The 20,727-nt window shown below is 36.3% G+C and overlaps 2 protein-coding genes across 2 annotated transcripts; one reads left to right on the top strand and one right to left on the bottom strand.

Annotated features, from left to right (window-relative positions):
- The first annotated feature begins 10,837 nt into the window (after positions 1–10,837).
- On the top strand, positions 10,838–15,482 carry LOC133290642 (linoleate 9S-lipoxygenase). The gene is made up of 9 exons (XM_061488756.1): positions 10,838–11,054; positions 11,552–11,838; positions 11,983–12,220; positions 13,047–13,367; positions 13,488–13,573; positions 13,679–13,786; positions 13,934–14,238; positions 14,325–14,588; positions 14,723–15,482. Exons 1-9 carry the CDS (start codon positions 10,838–10,840, stop codon positions 15,477–15,479), a joined length of 2,583 nt encoding a protein of 860 aa, XP_061344740.1. The 3' UTR covers positions 15,480–15,482.
- Positions 15,483–18,119: 2,637 nt separating this feature from the next.
- On the bottom strand, positions 18,120–18,449 carry LOC133290644 (uncharacterized). The gene has a single exon (XM_061488758.1). It carries the CDS (start codon positions 18,447–18,449, stop codon positions 18,120–18,122), a length of 330 nt encoding a protein of 109 aa, XP_061344742.1.
- Positions 18,450–20,727: the final 2,278 nt, after the last annotated feature.

The raw sequence follows: 20,727 nt of genomic DNA, 5'->3' as shown, positions 1-20,727 counted from the left end.
ACGTGGGGTGAGATCTCTAAACAGAAATCTCAGTAAGACAATGGGTCCTCAAGGATCTTCCACCCCAAGCTCACTTACATGTGCAATATAAGTTCCAAAAACAGTTAAACAATATAAGTTCCAAAATAGTGCAATGCAGCAGATAATCATGTCATGTGTGTTATAACTAATCTACTGGCCAGAGAAATGCAGGAATACGTCTATTACCTACACTAATGCAAGACGCCACTTGCACCCACCCACAGTGTCACCGTCTTGTATGACGCCACATACTCAGGCTAACCGTCTAAGTGGAACAACACATACATATTAAAAGCCCTTGCACATAAAGCTCAACAGCATTTTCAATTTTCAAAGCATGTAAACACATCATGCATATAAACCATTCCCCCATAGGGTATGGTGGAACCACACAATGGCTAAACCGAGGATACGAAAGCTTACCTTGTAAGCTAACAATCCAAGCCAAGAGTCCAACCCAGCTCAAAGCCCAAACACAACAGAATTACAATCTGTTTAGACCAGCAATCATATAAATAATCATACTCAACAAGTATACGATATAAAGACAACGCCTTTACTTTACGTTTCATGTCTTAAGGCTTCTCACAAAGCCAAAAGCCCTTGATTCTGACTTAGTTCAATCACTACAGAAGTCTCACTTCATCAATCTAGGGTCCACAAACCCAAAACAGCCTTCTGTATGCACAGTGCAACTACTGTTCTTCGAAAACCCAGAATATCCGGATATATGTCGGGGGCATATCCGGATATCCATATCCGGATATCAATATCCGGATATCACAGATCCCATATCCGGATATCAATATCCGAATATTTCACGACAGAATGCAGTTTCTGCATTTCGCGAGATATCACTTCCAAGGTTCCATTTTTAACACTTTTAAACGTTAAAGCATGCACTTTTACTCTCTTTTAAGTCCATATACTGATTGGTTACTTGTTTAACCCATTAACATGCCAAGACTCAACCTTTACCCATTCAAACTCATGATCAAAGGTTGTACAACTTACCCAAGGCTCAAAATAGAGCAAAGTATGCTCTTGGAGCTCATCAACAGCTCTTCAAATCTGACTTCAAATGCTGCACGAAAATGGCACACAAAGATGGGTCCTTTCTTTACAAAGGAAGCTTCTTAGAGCTCCACAAGCCAAGAAGATAACCCCCACAACACAGCACAAGAACTCAGCCCCCCAAAGACTGCCAACACAGAAACTAAACTCAGAAAAGAAGCATCTTTCACTCTCTCAAAGCCCAAGCACACTCACACTAGGAGGTTTGGTGAAGAAACCAAGAGGAAAGGTGGCCTCTTGGCTCACAAAGATGGAGAGGAAGGTGGAAAGGGGTGGCTGACTATAAGGCTCTAGCAAATGCTACGTAGAGGTGCAAATGTTAGATCTAGGATCATGTGCCACCCTTATATATAGCCACTAAAGTCTTAATCGCACTGTATTAGCGCTAATTGCTACGCTTAGCATTTTAACCCCAAACTTAGGATTCTGAACCTACTCATTTTTCTAAGATTGATCATATTTTTATTTTATTTTTCGCAGCACTTTTCCGGTACGCGCTTTTCCATAGCCTAGTTCTGGAACCAGTTCTCGTTATTTTAACTTGAAACTTGTTTTACAAGTCCTACATATTATTCTAGTGACATATACACACTTTTCATAATTTTCCGGGATACTTTATCGGTACGCATTTATACCGAGTAGCAGAACCGGTATCTGCATTTTTCGCCCGAAAAGCGACTTTCAGCATTATTAAATACTTACCATAACTAATTAAGCATTCTCATAATTATTAGGGTCAATTATGGAATTATTTCCTAATTTCACATAATTAATTAATTAACTTCCTTAATTAACGGTGCGGGTTCTTACAATTATCACTACACGAGGACTAAGTATATATAAGTCATTTACTGTTACAGATTTACGAAAAAAATAAGGAAGAGCAAGGACACCTGAAATATTGTGGTTCAGTCTCATTCGGACCTACATCCACAGTAATGTTTTCTCACCCCATTCAATCATATTTTTCGACGGGTTTCATTCCCTTTAAATAGAGTTTAATACATTAAATTAACAATTGATTCTTGCCTACAATTATAGGAATATACAGATTTGATTGCTCCAATTAGGGCTAAATTAGACACTTGATTCAGGATATTATTCCCATTGATTACGCTATTATCTCCAAAACTCACCCTCCAAGTTGGAGCAAATATATCAATCAAGGTCAACTTGACAATAATACTCTAGAAATTCTGTCTGGACAAGGCTTTAGTGAAGATGTCAACAAGTTGATCTTCACTTCAAACATAGGAAGTCATGATCATTTTTCTTAGGACATTTTCACGAACAAAGTGGCAGTCTACTTCTATGTGTTTGGTCCTTTCATGAAAAATTGGATTCGATGCTATGTGAATGATTGCTTGATTATCACAATACAGTTTTATAGGTGCAGTTGTCCTTTTTTTTTGTCAAATCATAAAGAAGATTGCAAAGCCAAATGAGCTCACTAGTTGCGGAGGCCATGGATCGATATTCAGCTTCTGCACTAGACTATGCCACCACGTTTTGTTTCTTACTTTTTCATGTAACAAGATTGCCTCCAACAAAGGTGCAAAATCCATATGTAAATCTTCTGTCAAGGGGTTTCCCGCCCAGTCTGCATCAGTATAACCAACGATTTTTGTAGGGGTGTCAAAACGGGTCGACACGACACAAATTCGACACGACACAAATTTTTTGCGGGTTGACACGACACGACACGAATAACACGCAAAATAGGGGTCAAAATGGTAATTAACAAAAAAAAATTTAAAAAATGGATCGATATTAAAAAAAATTAAAAATAAAATAATTTTAAAAAAATACGGGTCGACACGAACACGAATACATCAACACGAACACGACACGAATTTTTTACATGTCATTTTTCCCAACACGAACACGACACGAATTTTTTGGCGGGTCAACCCGAACACGAATTTTCGTGTCGTGTCGCGGGTCGACCCGTGTGTCAAAACCTATATTGCCACCCTTAAATTTTTGTATTGCCATTTTTCTTCATCCAGATTCCTTTTCCTGTACAAGATTTCAAGTACCTGAGAACACGATCCACCAAATTCATATGACCATGGGTAGGAGCATGGAGGAACTGACTAATATAATTCACTATGTAGGATATGTATGGTCTATTTATTGTAAGATGAATTAGTTTGCCAACCAATCTTTGGAACTGTCTAGGATCAGGTAGAGGAGTAGAATCACCTTTAAATTTACTATTGAAGTCCATGGGTGTGTCAGCAGGTTTGGCTGCTAATTTTTCAGTTTCCTTCAGTAAATTCAACACATATTTCCTTTGTGAGATGAATAGCCCTTTGCTTGGATTTGCCACTTCGATTCCAAGAAAGTACCTTAAGTGCCCCAAATCCTTGATGTCAAATTTCTTGTTGAGGTATCCCTTCAATTTCTCCATCTCAACAAGATTATTTCCTGAATTAACTTGTCATCTACATAAACCAACACAACAATAATACTTTCAAAGTAATGTTTCACAAATAAGGAGTAATTCGATTCACTTTTCTTGAAGCCAAAGGAAGTCAAGGCCATGCTCAATTTTCCATGCCAAACTCGTGGTGATTGTTTTAACCCGTAAATTGCCTTTTTCAGTTTGTAAGCTTTTCCTGGTTGATTTTCAAGGGAATGCCCAAGAGGAAAGTCCATGTATACTTCTTCTTCCAATTCTCCATATAAGAATGCATTCTTCACATCCATTCGGAACAATGCCCAGCCAAGGTTCACTGCTACATACATTAGGACTCTTAAGTGTTTAATTTGGCCACAGGAGAAAAGGTTTCAGTATAGTCCTCTCTATATGTTTGAGTGTACCCCTTTGCAACCAGGTGCTTTGTGTCGCTCGATGGTACCATCACTCTGATATTTTATTTTATAGATCAATTTGCATCCAACCGTATGTTTTCCTTCTGGTAAGGTTACAATTTCCCATGTATGATTCTTATTAAGATCCATCAGTTCATCGGTCATGGCTGCACGTCACTCTGGTAATTTATATGCTTCTGCATAATTTACAAGTTCATTATGCTTATCTATAGTGGCAAGAAATAATCTGTAACCTGTAGATAAATTGTTATAGCAAACATAACTTTGAATAGGGTGAGCAACCATGGAAATAAAGTCTTGTAATTTAGTTAGAGGTCTGCTTGTTTTACATGACCTTCGTAGTTGTTGTCCATCCACATTTGTGGGTTGATTTTCTAGTAATGCCCTAATCTCAACAGGTCTTGACTGATCTTCAGGAATTTGGGTAGTCTCCTCATGTGGAGTATCTTAAGGAATTTGGGCATCATGTTCAGGTTGATCAACATGTTGGATTTGTGTGTGTTATGGTAAGTAGTTCTCTTCCGTTGTTGGCCTTGGAGGATAAAAATTAAATAGTCCTTTGATTCGGATTTCCTCTTGATTTTTATCGCTATGGAAAAACATGGAATTCTCATCAAAGTAGACATCCCTAGAAATATATAATTTATGTGTTGTGGGATCATAAAACTTGTATCCCTTTTTAATTGAAGAATAGCCCCAAAAAATGTGTTTCCTTGACATAGGTTCCAATTTGTTACCTGTTTGGATATGCATATAACAAGTGCAACCAAAAACTCATAAATGGGACATATAACAAGTACTCTGATACCATGTTACAAATTTATGAAAAAATAAGGAAGAACAAGGACACCATAAATATTGTGGTTCAGTCTCATTCAGACTTACATCCACAGTAACATTTTCTCCCCCTTTCGATCATAGTTTTCAGTGGGGTTTCATTCCCTTTAAATATATTTTAATACATTGAATTGACAATTGAATCTTGCCTACAATTACGGGAATATACATATTTGATTCCTCCAACTTAGGCTAAATTAGAGGCTTGATTAGGGATATTATTCCCATTGATTATGTTGTTATCTCCAACAGTTACATTCGAATGCAATGACTAGATGAACATTTTGATCAGATCTAACCCAAATAATTCATATAGTCTTTATTTCAATCCAAAAGCTTAAGTTGTTAGGTGGGACTATATTAATATTTTTTATATTTTTCTAACACACCCCTTTATATAAGAGTCCATTGAACTTGAATGATTGGATGATGTATCAGGACCAATCTACATGTACTAAGAAATTCCATAATATTTAACTATTTTATTAATAGAATAGGGATGATGAGAATCGAAATCGGGACTAGTTAGTCACGTCAACTCTGATACTATACAAAGAACAATTGAATCTAAAAATTTAAGATATTAGATGAGATTATATAAATAATTTTTTATATTTCTCTAATTGGTGACTTGTGATACTGAGTTATTTGTATTGTGAATTGTATAAATCAGCTATTGGTGCATGCATACTATTTCATTTGTGGGCATGCGATCGATCTCCGAACATACACCGAACATTGCCTTAGAGCGTACCCTGTGGTGTAAGGTTCATAATATATAAATTGATTCTATTGATTAGGGGTGTGCAAAAAAACTGGTTCAGTTGCCCTGCCCTTGATCTGACCTATAAATACCTATTTTTTTAACTGGGTTAAATTTTGAACCACTGATATTTGGGTCAGTTTTAGACTTGACTTGTTTTAATAATTGACCCATTGACCCAAAACTTGACCCAGACCCATTTGTGAAGAAAAAAAAACAAAAATCACGGTAAGGCAATTTGGGGCTTATGTTCTCTCTTCTCCCGATAAAAATGAAAATAAGCTTGTTGAGGTGTTGGAATACGAGCCAAGGTAACTTGTGTATTCTAAATTTTAGTAGTACTATCACAGATATGGTAGAGAGAGAAATTGGATCATATTAAATGAGTGATTGGAGATCAATGTGAAAATATATCTATGATCTAGTGACTTTGAATCCGTAAGGATTACAAATTCACAGGCTTTGATTTTGATACAATATGTGACAGGATAATAGTTATTCTGTCTACCTGAAGATTTTATGTGCTATAAGCCTCCAAGATTCCATGAGATAGTCAAGAAATGAGATAGATTGCAGACACTAGTGTTGATTAAATAAGAGTTAGTCATACTATAAAAATTATTCGTAAATATCTGTTAATTTTAATTTCTTACATTGAGTAAATGGAATCCTTACGCTGATATTTTATGGGATAATTTTATGTTTGGATTTTTTTTTGTAATTTATCATCAATTTAGAGCTTTTTGGTGATCCAACAAAATCATGATAATTGCTAATTGCAAATATCAATTATGAGTTAGAATGAGCTACCCATGACACTAATTAGTACCATGGAATAGTAATACTAGCACTTTTTTTTGAAGAATTGGTATTTATTCAACAAATATCAAATTTATTATATAATTTATATATTTTAAAACAAATAAATAATTAAATTACTTGAGTTTAAAAATTAAATCAATAACTATAAAAAAATCAAATAAATAACAAGTTTTGAAACCAAGTCAAAAGTGGGTCAGGTAGGATTTGATCCGATTTTGAAACCAAGTCAGACCCATTTCGGAAACCAAGTCAGGTCAGATTTGATCCACTTCTGAACCAGTTCAAAAAAAATTCAAACATGGTCAAACCTGACTTGGATCAAATTAAACTGAGTCGGGTCAAAATACTTGACCTATAAAATCAAGTTGGGTTGGGTCGACACAAAAACCCGACGGGGCCTGACCATGCACAACCCTACTATTGATCATTTAGACAATGATTGCTTAGTTATTAATATCAATTTAATATTTATGATGATATGTAGTGGGGCTTTTTGACCCTTATAACCTTTTATTAATAATTAATTACCAAATTGACCTTCATTATAAACTATTTCAAAAATTTAACCCCCTCAAAAAACATAACACCAATCTGCCCCTGTTTGACCGTTGACCACCAAGCCTACCCGGGTACACCCCTCCCTACCCGGGTATTTTTTGAAATTTTTTGTTTACCCGGGTATGGAGGGGTGTACCCGGGTATTTTTCTTGACACCTGCGAAATTGCTTGAATTATTTACCCGGGTACGGAGGGGTGTACCCGGGTAAATCTACATAAAGTGGTTGGCTTTGGCGTTATTGAAAGAGTGTTTCTGGTTTAGATTTTGAACATTGAAGGAGTGGATCTTTTCCTCCTGGGTAGATTGCTTCCTTTGTGAATCCTCTTCGTTCATAATTAACTCACTCAGATCTAGATAAAATTGTAAGATCACCATTTTTTATTTTTATTTCTTGGTGATAATTGTTTGACCATTGTTTGCCCATGACCTCAACTTTTTTGGACTGCCACTTATAACTTTAATATTTTATATTTGCATAACACGAATGTATCAGATAATGAAATACAATTACTTCATATACAAGATGTTGTAGCTACTCTCAAGCGAGTGCAAAATAGGATGTGACTTTCTAAGCTTATTTGTTCTATAGAAACAAAAGTCTCTGTCGAAAATATGACTGCAAAGAGTAACTTTCTTACAAATGTTCATGAAAGATTTGGAATTCTTATCTCACACTATGGATTCTTTCTAATGGCTTTCTTAGATTGAGATGTGAGCCGAAATAAGCAAATGCTTTTTATTCTAATCCAGTGGAAGATAAGGGTACAACGTTCGTAGGTGCATTCATGGAACGCTTATAGTAAGGCACACAGAAACAAAAGACACTCACTAAATAGGTAAACATAGAGTTCCAGGGGAACTAGCTTACATAGCATAAGACACACCACCTTTGGATGTTAGAATTTTTAATGAGTTAAATTCTTGTTCTGGTAAACATTCAAAGTGGTCTTTATTAAATGCCTTGGCTGTGACAGAAGAGAGGGAGCTTGGCTGAACAATTTGGCTTCATCTGATATTGAAAGATTTATAGCCAGAGCTCCCTGGTATGTTTGTCTGAATCCTTCCCCTCTCATCAGCAAGGCCTGCAGTGAGTTTCCTTAGGGTGATGGCCTTTGCTGTGGCTGCTGTTGCCCTCATTGCTTGAATTATTTACAAAAGATTACACACTGAATGCCTCGACAATCGGCATAATAACGCCAAAGGGATATCCCAACCACTTTATGTAGATTTACCCGGGTACACCCCTCTGTACCCGGGTAAATAATTCAAGCAATTTCGCAGGTGTCAAGAAAATTATCCGGGTACACCCCTCCCTACCCGGGTAGACAAAAAATTTCAAAAAATACCCGGGTAGGGAGGGGTGTACCCGGGTAGGCTTGGTGGTCAACGGTCAAACATGGGCAGATTGGTGTTATGTTTTTTGAGGGGGTTAAATTTTTGAAATAGTTTATAATGAAGGTCAATTTGGTAATTAATTATTAATAAAAGGTTATAAGGGTCAAAAAGCCTATGTAGTGGATCGATAACTTATCCTTCATTAGATCAAGACATAAACAAAAACACTTCAGCAATAAAGTTGGAACGCTTAAACCAGGAGAGACAAGATTGTCTTGTAAAATAAAATTAATTAATGTTAATCCACTAATTGTTATTAGCATCATCATTATTTTATTTCATTTTTTACATATGATATCGTTAAGTGGGCAACAGCTTGATCGCGTGTCGGTTCAGGATGGGACATCATATTCCACGTACTCCTTCACTTCACAGCTTGACTATTTGCATGACATTACTATGCGAGGTAAGAATGTGTAAGATTGAACACGTTCACATTAACATTTAATAGAGATTTGGGGCGAGAAACATCTTTGTTATTACAAATTATCCTCATTATGACTGTTATCATCAAACTTAGAGCATATGAAATGATTTGCGTTGCAAAGAAGGTGGTGGATTAGTAACGAGGGGAGTTGCAAAGATTGATAGCCTGATAAGTAAAACAACATAAGAAAGAATTTCTAACTTTAGTTCATTCCTTTACTTAAATTATTTACTGGTGTTTATGTTTTTTTATTATTGATAATGACAACTTAGAAAGGTTATACTTTATTGATGATCTTCTTTCGTTTACATAAATAGCATGAGATATTTTCATTCGTTGCGCTTCGAGACAAAGACATCACATTGCTTGAACATGACAAAAGAGATTGAACGCATATTAGAACTTGATCCGTGAGCTCCTCCTCCAAGCCAATTATTGCTACATGGCACACAGGCTACATACATGTACATGTTTTTTTTTAGGTGAATGCGCCATTTCACAGTGACGTGATATGTAAAATAACATTTTATATATGTTTACAAATTGTCTTAGGCTGGTAAATTATTTTTAAAAAATATTTTTTTTATTAAAAAAATATAATAATTTCATAAAAATCCACCTTTTCATATATCGTGTAGAACCTGTCTTAAGAAAATACTTTCAGTACTGTTCTAGATATAGAAGAAATTAGTATCTCAGAAAAATAAAAATAAAATAAAATAAAATAAAATCCTTTGAGGGTAACAGTGATTCGGCTCGAACCGTTTTTGCCAAATCGAATTGAATTATTTTTTAATATTTTTTAAATTGATTTAAAACCAATTTAAAATCGGTTTATGTTTCAAAACCGGTTGGGATATTCAAACTCATTATGATTTTCCAAACCAATTCTTTTAGAGGAAGGTTATACTTACAACCTATTTTCGTTTAAAATCTCTAACAACTATATTTTAACCGTTGATTTTCGTCAATCAACGGTTATCATTTATTTTGAATTAATAATTAATTAATGAGTTTAATTTGAGAAAATAATGACGAAAATCAACGGTGTTAAGATATGGTTGTAAGAGATTGTAAACAAAAACAGGTTGTAATTCCTCGTTCTTTTAATTCGGATTAATTTTTAATTTGGTTCATAAAACCAGTTAAATTCTCATAATTATTTTAGAAAAATACAATTCAGGTCTGTTGAATTGAATTAACTTCTACTGTTATTTTGCACGTACCTACTTTGAACTAGGGGTGTTCATCAACCGATCCAAATCGATTCAAACCGCAGTGACCGAACCGAAAAACCGAAAACCGAAAAACCAAAAATCGAAAAAAAAACCGCAAAATTTAATTGGATTGGATCGGATTTTGGATGGATTGGTGAAAACCGATCCGATCCAATCCAAACCAATCCAATTATTCCCCAACCTTATCATCTACTTACTTTGGCCTTTCCCAATAATAGCCTAAAAACCATATATCAAAATTCTAAATCCAAGACCCATTAACCCATCATGTTGGAGAAAATGGGTTGTGCTTGATCCATATAATGCTTTTTTTTGTAAGATACATAATATATTTTTATTACATAGGTTATTGTTGTACAGTAGCTCCTCTATAGGATGAAAATTCGGTTACTTCGTATATCAGACAACCATATTATAAATTTTTTGTTGAAAGTAAAAGATGATAATTTAACTTTTTGTTGTACAATGCTTCTAGATTGCACAATAATCATCATACAAACTTTACAAAGCCGATACATATAAAAGATATGTTATTTGCCAAATAATCATCATACAAATTTTAGATTTTTCAAAAAATCGAAAACCAATCGAATCCAAATCGAATAAAATTGGATTGGATCGGATCGGATTTGAAAAAAAATTCAAACAGAATGGATGATTACATAATTAAACCAAAGGGATTGGATCAGATGATTTTTATTTCTAAAACCGATCCAATCCAGACCGCGAACACCATTGGATAATCATTCTCACAATTCTTCTTCTTCTATAAATAGTAAGCATTCGTGGTTGGTTTATTCACAAGGCACACCCTCTTCTCCCCCTTTGGCAAAAGAGTGTATAGTTTTGGTAAGAAAGAAAAGATGTTTTCAGGAGTCACAAGTCTTGTAAACAGGGGTAGTAAGATAAAGGGGACAATGGTGTTGATGCGGAAGAATGTGTTGGATATAAATAGCCTCACTAGTGTTGGAGGGATCATCGGAACTGGCCTCAACTTCGCTGGCTCTTTAGTCGATGGCCTTACTGCTTTCTTGGGCCACAACATCTCCTTTCAGTTGATCAGTGCCACCAAGCCTGATGGTGATGGTTACTTCTTTCTTTCACTTTCTTAACTCATTTTTCTTCAAGCACTACGAATGACATCTCAAAACTTGATTCATCCAACAGAATAATGAATAGCAACTAGTTTTCAATGACTTTATTTATTTATCTTATAAATGAAATTCATGATTTTTTCTTAAGACATATATCCTAAGTTATCGATTAAATGACTTTTTTTTTTGTAAATATTTTAACAAGGCCTACTTAAGTGTAAGACTTCTAATTCTTACATCGGTGTAAGAATATCTTGCTCTACTATAGGTTAGATCATTTTATACTGGTATAAGTTACATTCTCAATCTTGACTTTTGAGTCCACTTATATCTAAGGGCTCTAATTTTTTAATAATGTGAATCGTTTGGATACAAGTGAATCAATAATCAAAATTAAATCTAAGACTTCTAACTCTTGGTAAGAATATCCTTGCCGATAGACTAAATATATATTTGAATTAAATTTTGTGTGAAATTTTATAGGAACGGGGAAAGGTAAAGTTGGAAAGGCTACATATCCGGAAGGTATTATTACTTCATTACCGACCTTGGGAGCTGGTGAATCTGCATTCAATCTTCATTTTGAATGGGACGATGACATGGGAATTCCTGGTGCATTTTACATAAAGAACTATATGCAAGTTGAGTTCTACCTTAAGAGTCTCACTCTTGAAGACATTCCAAACCAGGGAACCATCCACTTTGTATGCAACTCCTGGGTTTACAATTCAAAATGTTACAAGCATGATCGTATTTTCTTTGCCAACAAGGTATATTATTTACCTTGCAAAAATATTTATAATATATAAATACTGTGTTATCAACATTGTCATAACTTAGTTCAGTTTTTTTTGTGATGTGTACTGTTTATTGTTCATTCTGCTAAATCTTGAACTTTACTGCATTTAATGCAGACATATCTTCCAAGTGACACACCAGCACCACTTGTCAAGTACAGAGAAGAAGAATTGGAGTATTTAAGAGGAGATGGAACTGGAGAGCGCACAGAATATGATAGGATCTATGATTATGATGTCTACAATGATCTTGGCAATCCAGATAGTGGAGAAAAGTACGCTCGCCCTGTTCTTGGAGGTTCTACCTTACCATACCCTCGCAGAGGAAGAACCGGAAGAAGTGCAACTAAGAAAGGTTATGACTTTTTAATTTAATTTTTTATTGTTCCATCTGAAATTCAATTCAGGTTTTAGCCAATATCTGTGATATTTTAAGTTTTGGTTTTTGAATAACTAAATTAGGAAAATGTTAAGCTGCAGTATAATCATGAATGAATAGTGTTTGGGTTCGTGGAGTTCAACATGAGAAGATAGACATATTTCAGTTTCAATTTGAAGTATTGATATACTTTTCTAGTGAGCAATAATAGCATGACTAATTCAAAGGAAATATTAAAGTATGATTAGTGGTGAAGTCTCACCTCACTTAGAAATAAACCAAGTGAAGATCATATAATTGAGAATAGATCCAAAAATCATATAACAACGAATAAACCCATAAATCCTCCCATTATGGATTTGTCGTTTAAGTCCATTTGATGTGTGGTTAGTAATGTCTTCCATATTTTGGGTTAAAATGTGAGTAGTTGTGAAGTCTCACGTTCATTAAAAATGAACCAAGAGAAAAGACTTTATTCTTATGGTTTGTCGCTTAAGTCTATTTGATATGTTGTTGGTAATCTCTCTCTATTTTGAATTAAAGTGTGAGTAGTGTTGAAGTCTCACTTTGATTACAAATAAATCGAAAAGACCCATTTGTTGTGAATTTATCGCTTAGACTCATTTGATATATATAATCTCTCTTATTTTGGATTCCCGTGTCCCCAGCCCAACATTTTAACGTCACGTGCATAGAGACTTTTTTTGGAGTGAAAAATGTGTTTTGTGAACCTTAAAACAGTTATTCTGTTAGAATCCTAAAATTCTTGTTGCTAATACATATTCTGCTATCATCTTAACAGATCCTCAGAGTGAGAAACCGGGCGATTTTGTTTACATTCCAAGAGATGAAGCATTTGGTCACTTGAAGTCATCAGACTTTCTCATGTATGGACTAAAATCTGTATCCCAAGATGTCTTACCTGTGTTGACAGATGCATTCGATGGAAATGTCTTGACTCTGGAGTTTGATAACTTTGCTGAAGTGAGTAAACTTTATGAAGGAGGAATTACGCTACCTACAAACTTTCTTAGCAGGATTTCCCCTTTACCAGTGCTCAAGGAAATTCTAAGAACTGATGGGGAACAGTTCCTCAAGTATCCACCACCAAAAGTGATTCAAGGTGTGCTACATATCTTGAATATATACCAAAACAAAATCTTTTAGCTACATACTCCTATTTCCATACATTCAATAAGGTGGAAAAGCTGATGGATTTTTGAACTGTTCTTATTTGATGCAGTGGATAAGTCTGCATGGATGACTGATGAAGAATTTGCAAGAGAAACGCTTGCTGGTGTAAATCCTAACATCATTAAGATTCTTGAGGTAAGCTTAATTAAGAGTTAATTGTCAAGAAATTAAATGCAATCAAAAGCTTGGATTCGTTTTTCATGTTAAATTTGTGATTGATAACCTCTAAATTTATTCCAGGAGTTCCCACCACGTAGCAAGCTAAACAGCCAAGCCTATGGTGATCATACCTGTATAATAACAAAAGAATACTTAGAGCCCAACTTAGGTGGGGTCACAGTTGAACAGGTAATTATAGGAGTTTTTAGTTTCATAGTTTCATATTAAAATTTTGTTAGAATATATATTTCTGTAATTGCTTTCAACAAATTCGTATGTTTTCCTTTAATGTGATTCCAATGAATAGCAATCAATTAATTATACTTGGTTGAACAGGCTATCCAGAACAAGAAATTGTTCATATTGGATCACCATGACTATCTCATTCCATATTTGAGGAGAATAAATGCAACTACCACAAAGGCTTATGCTACAAGAACCATTTTTTTCTTGAATGATGATGGAACATTGAAGCCATTGGCCATTGAGTTAAGTAAGCCACATCCTCAAGGAGAAGAACATGGTCCTGTTAGTAATGTTTATGTGCCTGCCTACGAAGGAGTTGAAGCTTATATATGGTTACTGGCAAAGGCTTATGTTGTTGTAAATGACTCCTGCTATCATCAACTTATTAGCCATTGGTATGAAATTGTCAATGAGATCTATACAATTAAATTTAGTTAGTGTATTTATGAGTAAATGATTAATATATTTACATGGATGGCAGGTTAAACACTCATGCAGTTGTTGTGCCCTTCATCATAGCAACAAATAGGCATCTGAGTGTGGTTCACCCTGTTTATAAACTTTTGTTCCCTCACTATCGTGACACCATGAATATAAATTCACTTGCAAGAAAAGCCCTGGTCAATGCAGATGGTATTATAGAGAAAACATTCTTGTGGGGTAGGTATTCTTTGGAAATGTCCGCAGTGATTTATAAGGACTGGGTTTTTCCAGATCAGGCACTACCTGCTGATCTTGTCAAGAGGTAATCTTTTTAAATTAAATTACTTACAACTAAATATATACCGCTTAGAAAGATAGGATTCTAAATTTAGTTATTAATCAAAAAAGGCTTCCAATAACTCTGATTTTAATGGTATTTGGTTACTTGTAATTCATAGGAGTGGCTGTTAAGGATCCATCTTCTCCACATGGGGTTCGCCTTTTGATTGAGGATTACCCTTATGCTTCTGATGGACTGGAGATATGGGCTGCTATTAAGTCATGGGTTCAAGAATATGTCTTGTACTACTACAAGTCCGATGATGCTCTTAAAAAAGATTCTGAACTCCAAGCTTGGTGGAAAGAACTTGTAGAAGTGGGTCATGGTGACAAGAAAAATGAGACATGGTGGCCAAAGATGCAAACTCGTGAAGAGTTGATTGAAGCTTCCACCACCCTCATATGGACTGCTTCAGCCCTTCATGCAGCTGTTAATTTTGGACAGTATCCATATGGAGGTTACATCCTTAACCGGCCAACTCTTAGCAGGAGGTTCATGCCTGAGAAAGGGTCCACTGAGTATAAGGAGTTGGCTAAGAACCCTGAGAAGGAGTTTTTGATGACAATTACTGGGAAGAAAGAGACACTTATTGACCTTACGGTTATTGAAATCTTGTCAAGGCATGCTTCTGATGAGTTCTACCTTGGGGAGAGAGATGGTGGTGACTACTGGACTTCTGATACTGAGCCATTAGAGGCCTTTAAGAGGTTCGGAAAGAAGCTTGCTGATATTGAACAAAAACTCACACAGAAGAACAATGATGAGACACTGAGAAACCGCTATGGGCCTGCTAAAATGCCTTACACTTTGCTTTATCCATCTAGTGAGGAAGGATTGACTTTCAGAGGAATTCCCAACAGTATCTCTATCTAAAGGGTCTATGGTTACTGAAGCACCGCACCTCTTTTTCAATAAAAAGTGGAATAGAAGGATCGGATTCCTTCATCTACCGATGTATTGTTTACCTTGTGTATTTGGTTGGATGCTTTCATGTTTGGCATTAATGAATGAAGTTGTGTTTGTATAATGGAAAAGACAATAATAAAAGCAGCCATGCTTGAACAATGTTAGTATTGCAAATTGTAACATCATGTCTGATTAGCATTTATATAATATTTAGCGCAGCAAATTTTAAATTTAATAAATGCAGAAATTAACTGGTTAACTTTTTCCTTTTCCGTATGTATTATAATTTTTATCGCTTCTTTGGTCAAAATAAAACGGGCAACATTTTATCTGTATTTTGAACCACTGGGGATAATCCCCACTATGATAATTTCAACTAGATTGACAGTTTAATATAATCCAAGCATAAATCATATTACCCAGCCATCAATGGTATAGGCTATCCCATACACATAACAAGTCTCAAAATAATGTCCATAAAGCTACTTACATGATTACATCAACCAACCAAAAGAGATGTAATTAAATAAGTAACTGAGGCATATGCACACATAACTAACAAAATAGATAAACTATCAACATGGCATAGACATCTCCTATATTCATAAAAAAGAATACATGGCATGTACAACTCAAAATAATAACATGTAATGTACATGCAAAAATAACAACTAACCCTGACTATCAGTTCAGGTAATATCTCTCCTTAGGCCTCTTGCCACGCGATGCCTCAGCACCATCAGCTCTTGTACCTGAAATGGTAATCCCACAACGCAGGGTGAGATAATATAATTACGTCAGTAAGCTAGGGATCCTTGTAGGGCTTCTCCACCCCTAAGCTCACTTCTGGTATAACCACAATATAAAATACATGCATGCATCAGAACATGTATATCAATGTAACATATATATAATAAATCCTAGAGGCCAGAGAATATAACAAGTATGCATTACGCAAGGAAACACCGTCTTGCAACATACCGTATGAGCAAACATCGTCTCATATTATGCATAAGGAAACATCGTCTTATGTCCCACACAAGAAAACACCGTCTTGTGTGACACACAAACATACATACATATACATGTAACATATAACAAATCATTTTCACCATACTATATCAAAGAACCATCCTCCCTCGGAGTCTGGTGGAACAAACCGGGAATTAAACCCAAGGATCGAAAGCTTACCTGTGAAGCAACGTCCTCCAATATAGTCCTCGTATCCAAGAGATCACAATCTCTTCCAATCTCACAGCCTATTTCAGAGATGTGAAGATAATTAGTGTATGAACTAATCTACCACATTCAAATCGATATTCTCTTTTGTCTATTCATTTAATCCGTGCTTAAACTCATTAAACAAGGACCCATATTATTTTCTTAAGGTTTCCCTATCTTAAGTAATGTCCCACTTTTTACTTTCTTTGCTTTCTCAATAACACAACCTCTAAATCACACCAAGTCAACCTATAGTCAAGGCAAGAGATGTGTTCATCATTTAATACACACACAATAATTAAGTCCATGGCTAGACAACTACTCAAACACACTATATCATTCATTATCTCAACATTAATCACTTGCCCTCTTTGTAAATTTAGAGAAAAATTAGGTTTCTCAATCCAATGACACCTCCAATGGATCCTCCTCAACTATTGGGTCTCCTTGCTCAATCCTATACCACAAACATCAAAGAAACAACAAGACAACACATCAACATCTCCAAAATTCCTATTTTCGGATCACTATTCATTGGTGACCTAGGATTCATGAAAATTCATAGAAATGTGTGTAAAAGGGTAGAAATTTACCATGAATGACCTTAGAATGCAAGAGGAAGCAAAGCCCAAGCTCCAATGCATTCTAAAACTCCCAAAACTCCAAACTCATTCAAATTTTTGAAATGGGAAGGATGAGGTATCTCTTAATATAGTGACTCTCAACTATAACTAAGTTATGGGTTTTATAGAGGATGAAATTTGACACACTTTAGGCTTTGGAATGGATGAATTTCACCAATTTTACCTCAAGTTATCAAAAGATGAAGTTTGAAATAATAAAATACCATCTTCTTTCTCAAATGTTGTCGGTTTGCAGCAAGAAGAAGAAGAATTAAGGTGTGTTATGGTACTTAAGTGGTTTCAACTAACCTAGCGGATATAAGCTTATCAATCTCGCTCACTGATCTCTCAATCCAACTTTACTCATTGATCTACAATATTTTTGTGGTAATATTTACTATTTTACTTTTAACTTTCAGGTAACTTTGCTTATCCACATTTTTACCCCCTTAACTGTCATTTTTAATACTTTTTCACCGTAGTGAATTTATTTCTTTTTCTTATACTTTTCCTCTAATTATTCTTCAATATTATGATAAAATCATTAATCCACAATTACATGTGAGAGTTATTATACTCACCCCACCTTTTTAGGGTTATACCTGAAAATAAACTCATGATATTGTCGGAGGATCTCATCCTCACGCTCCCAAGTAGCCTTCTCAGGCGTCCTACCTTCCTATTGAATCTTAATCATAGGAATTGACTTGTTTCTCAACTTCCTTTCATCTCTGTCAAGAATATTCCATGGCCCTACAGGAGTCTATAAATTCTCTTGTATCTGAATCTCGTCAGGCTGCACAACATGGGACTCATCCCGAACATATCTCCGAAACTGGAACACGACATGAATACTAGCTAACTGTGGAGGCAAGGAAAGCTGATAAGCAATGGGTCCCACCCTCTTGATTATCTGATAGGGACCGATAAACCTGGGACTCAACTTCCTTACTCTAAGAGCACGCCCCACACCTGTCACAGGTGACAACCTCACAAAGACATGTTCACCCTCTGCAAACTCCAAAGGTCGATGCTTGTGATCATAATAGCTCTTCTGACAACTCTGTGCCTGTTTCAATTTATCTCTGATCATTCTGATCTAATTAGAAATGTCATGTACCAAGTATGGCCCAATCATTTGCCCCTCTCCAACCTTAGTCCAACAAGTGGGTGATCTACATATCCGACCATACAATGCCTCATATGGTGTCATGCCCAAACTGGAATGGAAACTATTATTGTACGAGAATTCTAACAGTGGAAGGTATATATCCCATGTTGTACCTGCTCTAGAGCACAGGCTCTCAGCATATCCTCCAGGGTCTGAATAGTCTTCTTTGTCTGACCATCAGTCTGAGGGTGATAAGCTGTGTTCAGTCTCAACTGAGTGCCGAAAGCCTGTTGCAGTGCTCCCCAGAAGCGAGATGTGAACTTCGAGTCCCGATCGGTCACAATACTCTCAGGCACCCTATGAAGTCTCACTATCTCCTTCAAATAAAATCGAGCCAACTGTTCTGTAGTAAAAATCACCTTCATTGGCAGAAAATGGGAAGACTTCGTGTAACGCCCCGTCTGCAGCCGGTTAATCAACATTCATATGATAGTAAGCGCAGCATACTCAACTTAATTAATGCGGAAGCTAAATGAATACATTTTTGCTTTTTCCTTATGTATTGCAAACTTCTTCACTTCCATGGCCAAAATAAAATGGACAGTATTTCGTCTGCATTTGGACCACTGGGGATAATTCCCACATGATAATTTCAACCTGATTGACAGTTTAATATAATCCAGGCATACCACAACATAAATAAAACATATTGCCCAGTCATCTATGGCCTAGGCTGTCTCAAAATAATGTCCATGATGTTACTTATATAATTACATCAAATAAACAAAAGAGAAGCAATTAAATAAGTAACATATACCTGAGCATGCATCACTAACAACATATACAGACTATCGACATGGCATAGACACTCCCTACGCTTTCCAAAAGAATAACATGGTATGTATACATATCCAAAATAAGATCATGTCAAGTATATATCAAAATAATAAGCTAATCTGACTATCATATCAGGTAATATCTGTAACCCCTGGCAACTTGCAAGGACTAACGACTATCCCCACACACTAACACGAGACTTTTCAGTGTGCTTTTTCCTCACTTGTACACTTCCCAGAAGATCACCCATCCCAGAATTGCTCCAAGTCAAGCACACTTAACTATGGAGTTCTTCCGTTCCGGGCTACCGAAAAGCAGATGCATCTTGTTAGTATAGGTAGTACCAATTAATTCTTATAAGCTATTCCCAATTGTACCGTCACATACCAGCACAGTCTCTGGAATCCCTCTCTTTCGAGTGTTGATTCGATTCATTCATGTACCCCGTCGCTGGAAGCCTTCCAGGAGCCTCTCCTTGTCCATGCCCTTTCGCACCGGCGATCACTCCCCGCCCTCCCCAGCGCCCGGGATGTTACATGCCCACCAGCTTTCGCTTGGTTCGTCCTCGAACCACACTATACTAGAAGAGAGGCTCTGCTCTGATACCACTTGTAACGCCTAACAACTTGCAAGGATTAACGACTATCCCCTCACACTAACACGAGACTTTTCAGTGTGCTTTTTCTTCACTTGCACACTTCCTGGGAAAACTTCCCAGGAGGTCACCCATCCCAGAATTGCTCCACGTCAAACACGTTTAACTATGGAGTTCTTCCGTTCTGGGCTACTGAAAAGCAGATGCATCTTGTTAGTATAGGTAGTACCAATTAATTCTTATAAGCTATTCCCAACTGTACCGTCTCATACCAACACAGTCTCTGGAATCCCTCTCTTTCGGGTGTTGATTCGATTCATTCATGTACCGCGTCGCTGGAAGCCTGCCAAGAGCCGCTCCTTGTCCATGCCCTTTCGCACCAGCGATCACTCCCCGCCCTCGTCAGCACCCGGGATGTTACAATATCTCTCATATGCCTTCTTGCCACGCGATGCCTCTTCACTCTCAGCTCTTGTACCTGAAATGGTAATCCCCATAACGCGGAGTGAGATAATATAATTATCTCAGTAAGCTAGGGACCCTTGGAGGGCTCCTCCACCCCTAAGCTCACTTCTAGTATAATAATAGTACATAAAATATCCATGCATGCATCAGAATATGTATGACAATGCAGTGTGCAAATAGTAAATCCTACTGGCCAGAGAATATAACAAGTATGCATTATGCATGGAGACACCGTCTTGTAACATACCGTACGAGGAAACACCGTCTCATACTATGCACAAGAAAACACGGTCTTATGCCTCACACAAGGAAACACCATCTTGTGTAGCACACTGACATACATACATATAAATGCAACATATA

This window comes from Gastrolobium bilobum, unplaced genomic scaffold (genome assembly GCF_033153095.1).
Source record: "Gastrolobium bilobum isolate Gb01-03AN ecotype WA unplaced genomic scaffold, APGP_CSIRO_Gbil_v1 utg70919, whole genome shotgun sequence".
NCBI lineage: Eukaryota > Viridiplantae > Streptophyta > Magnoliopsida > Fabales > Fabaceae > Gastrolobium > Gastrolobium bilobum.
The sequence above is the reverse complement of the archived record's forward strand: the minus strand, read 5'-3'. Positions and strand labels throughout refer to the sequence as shown.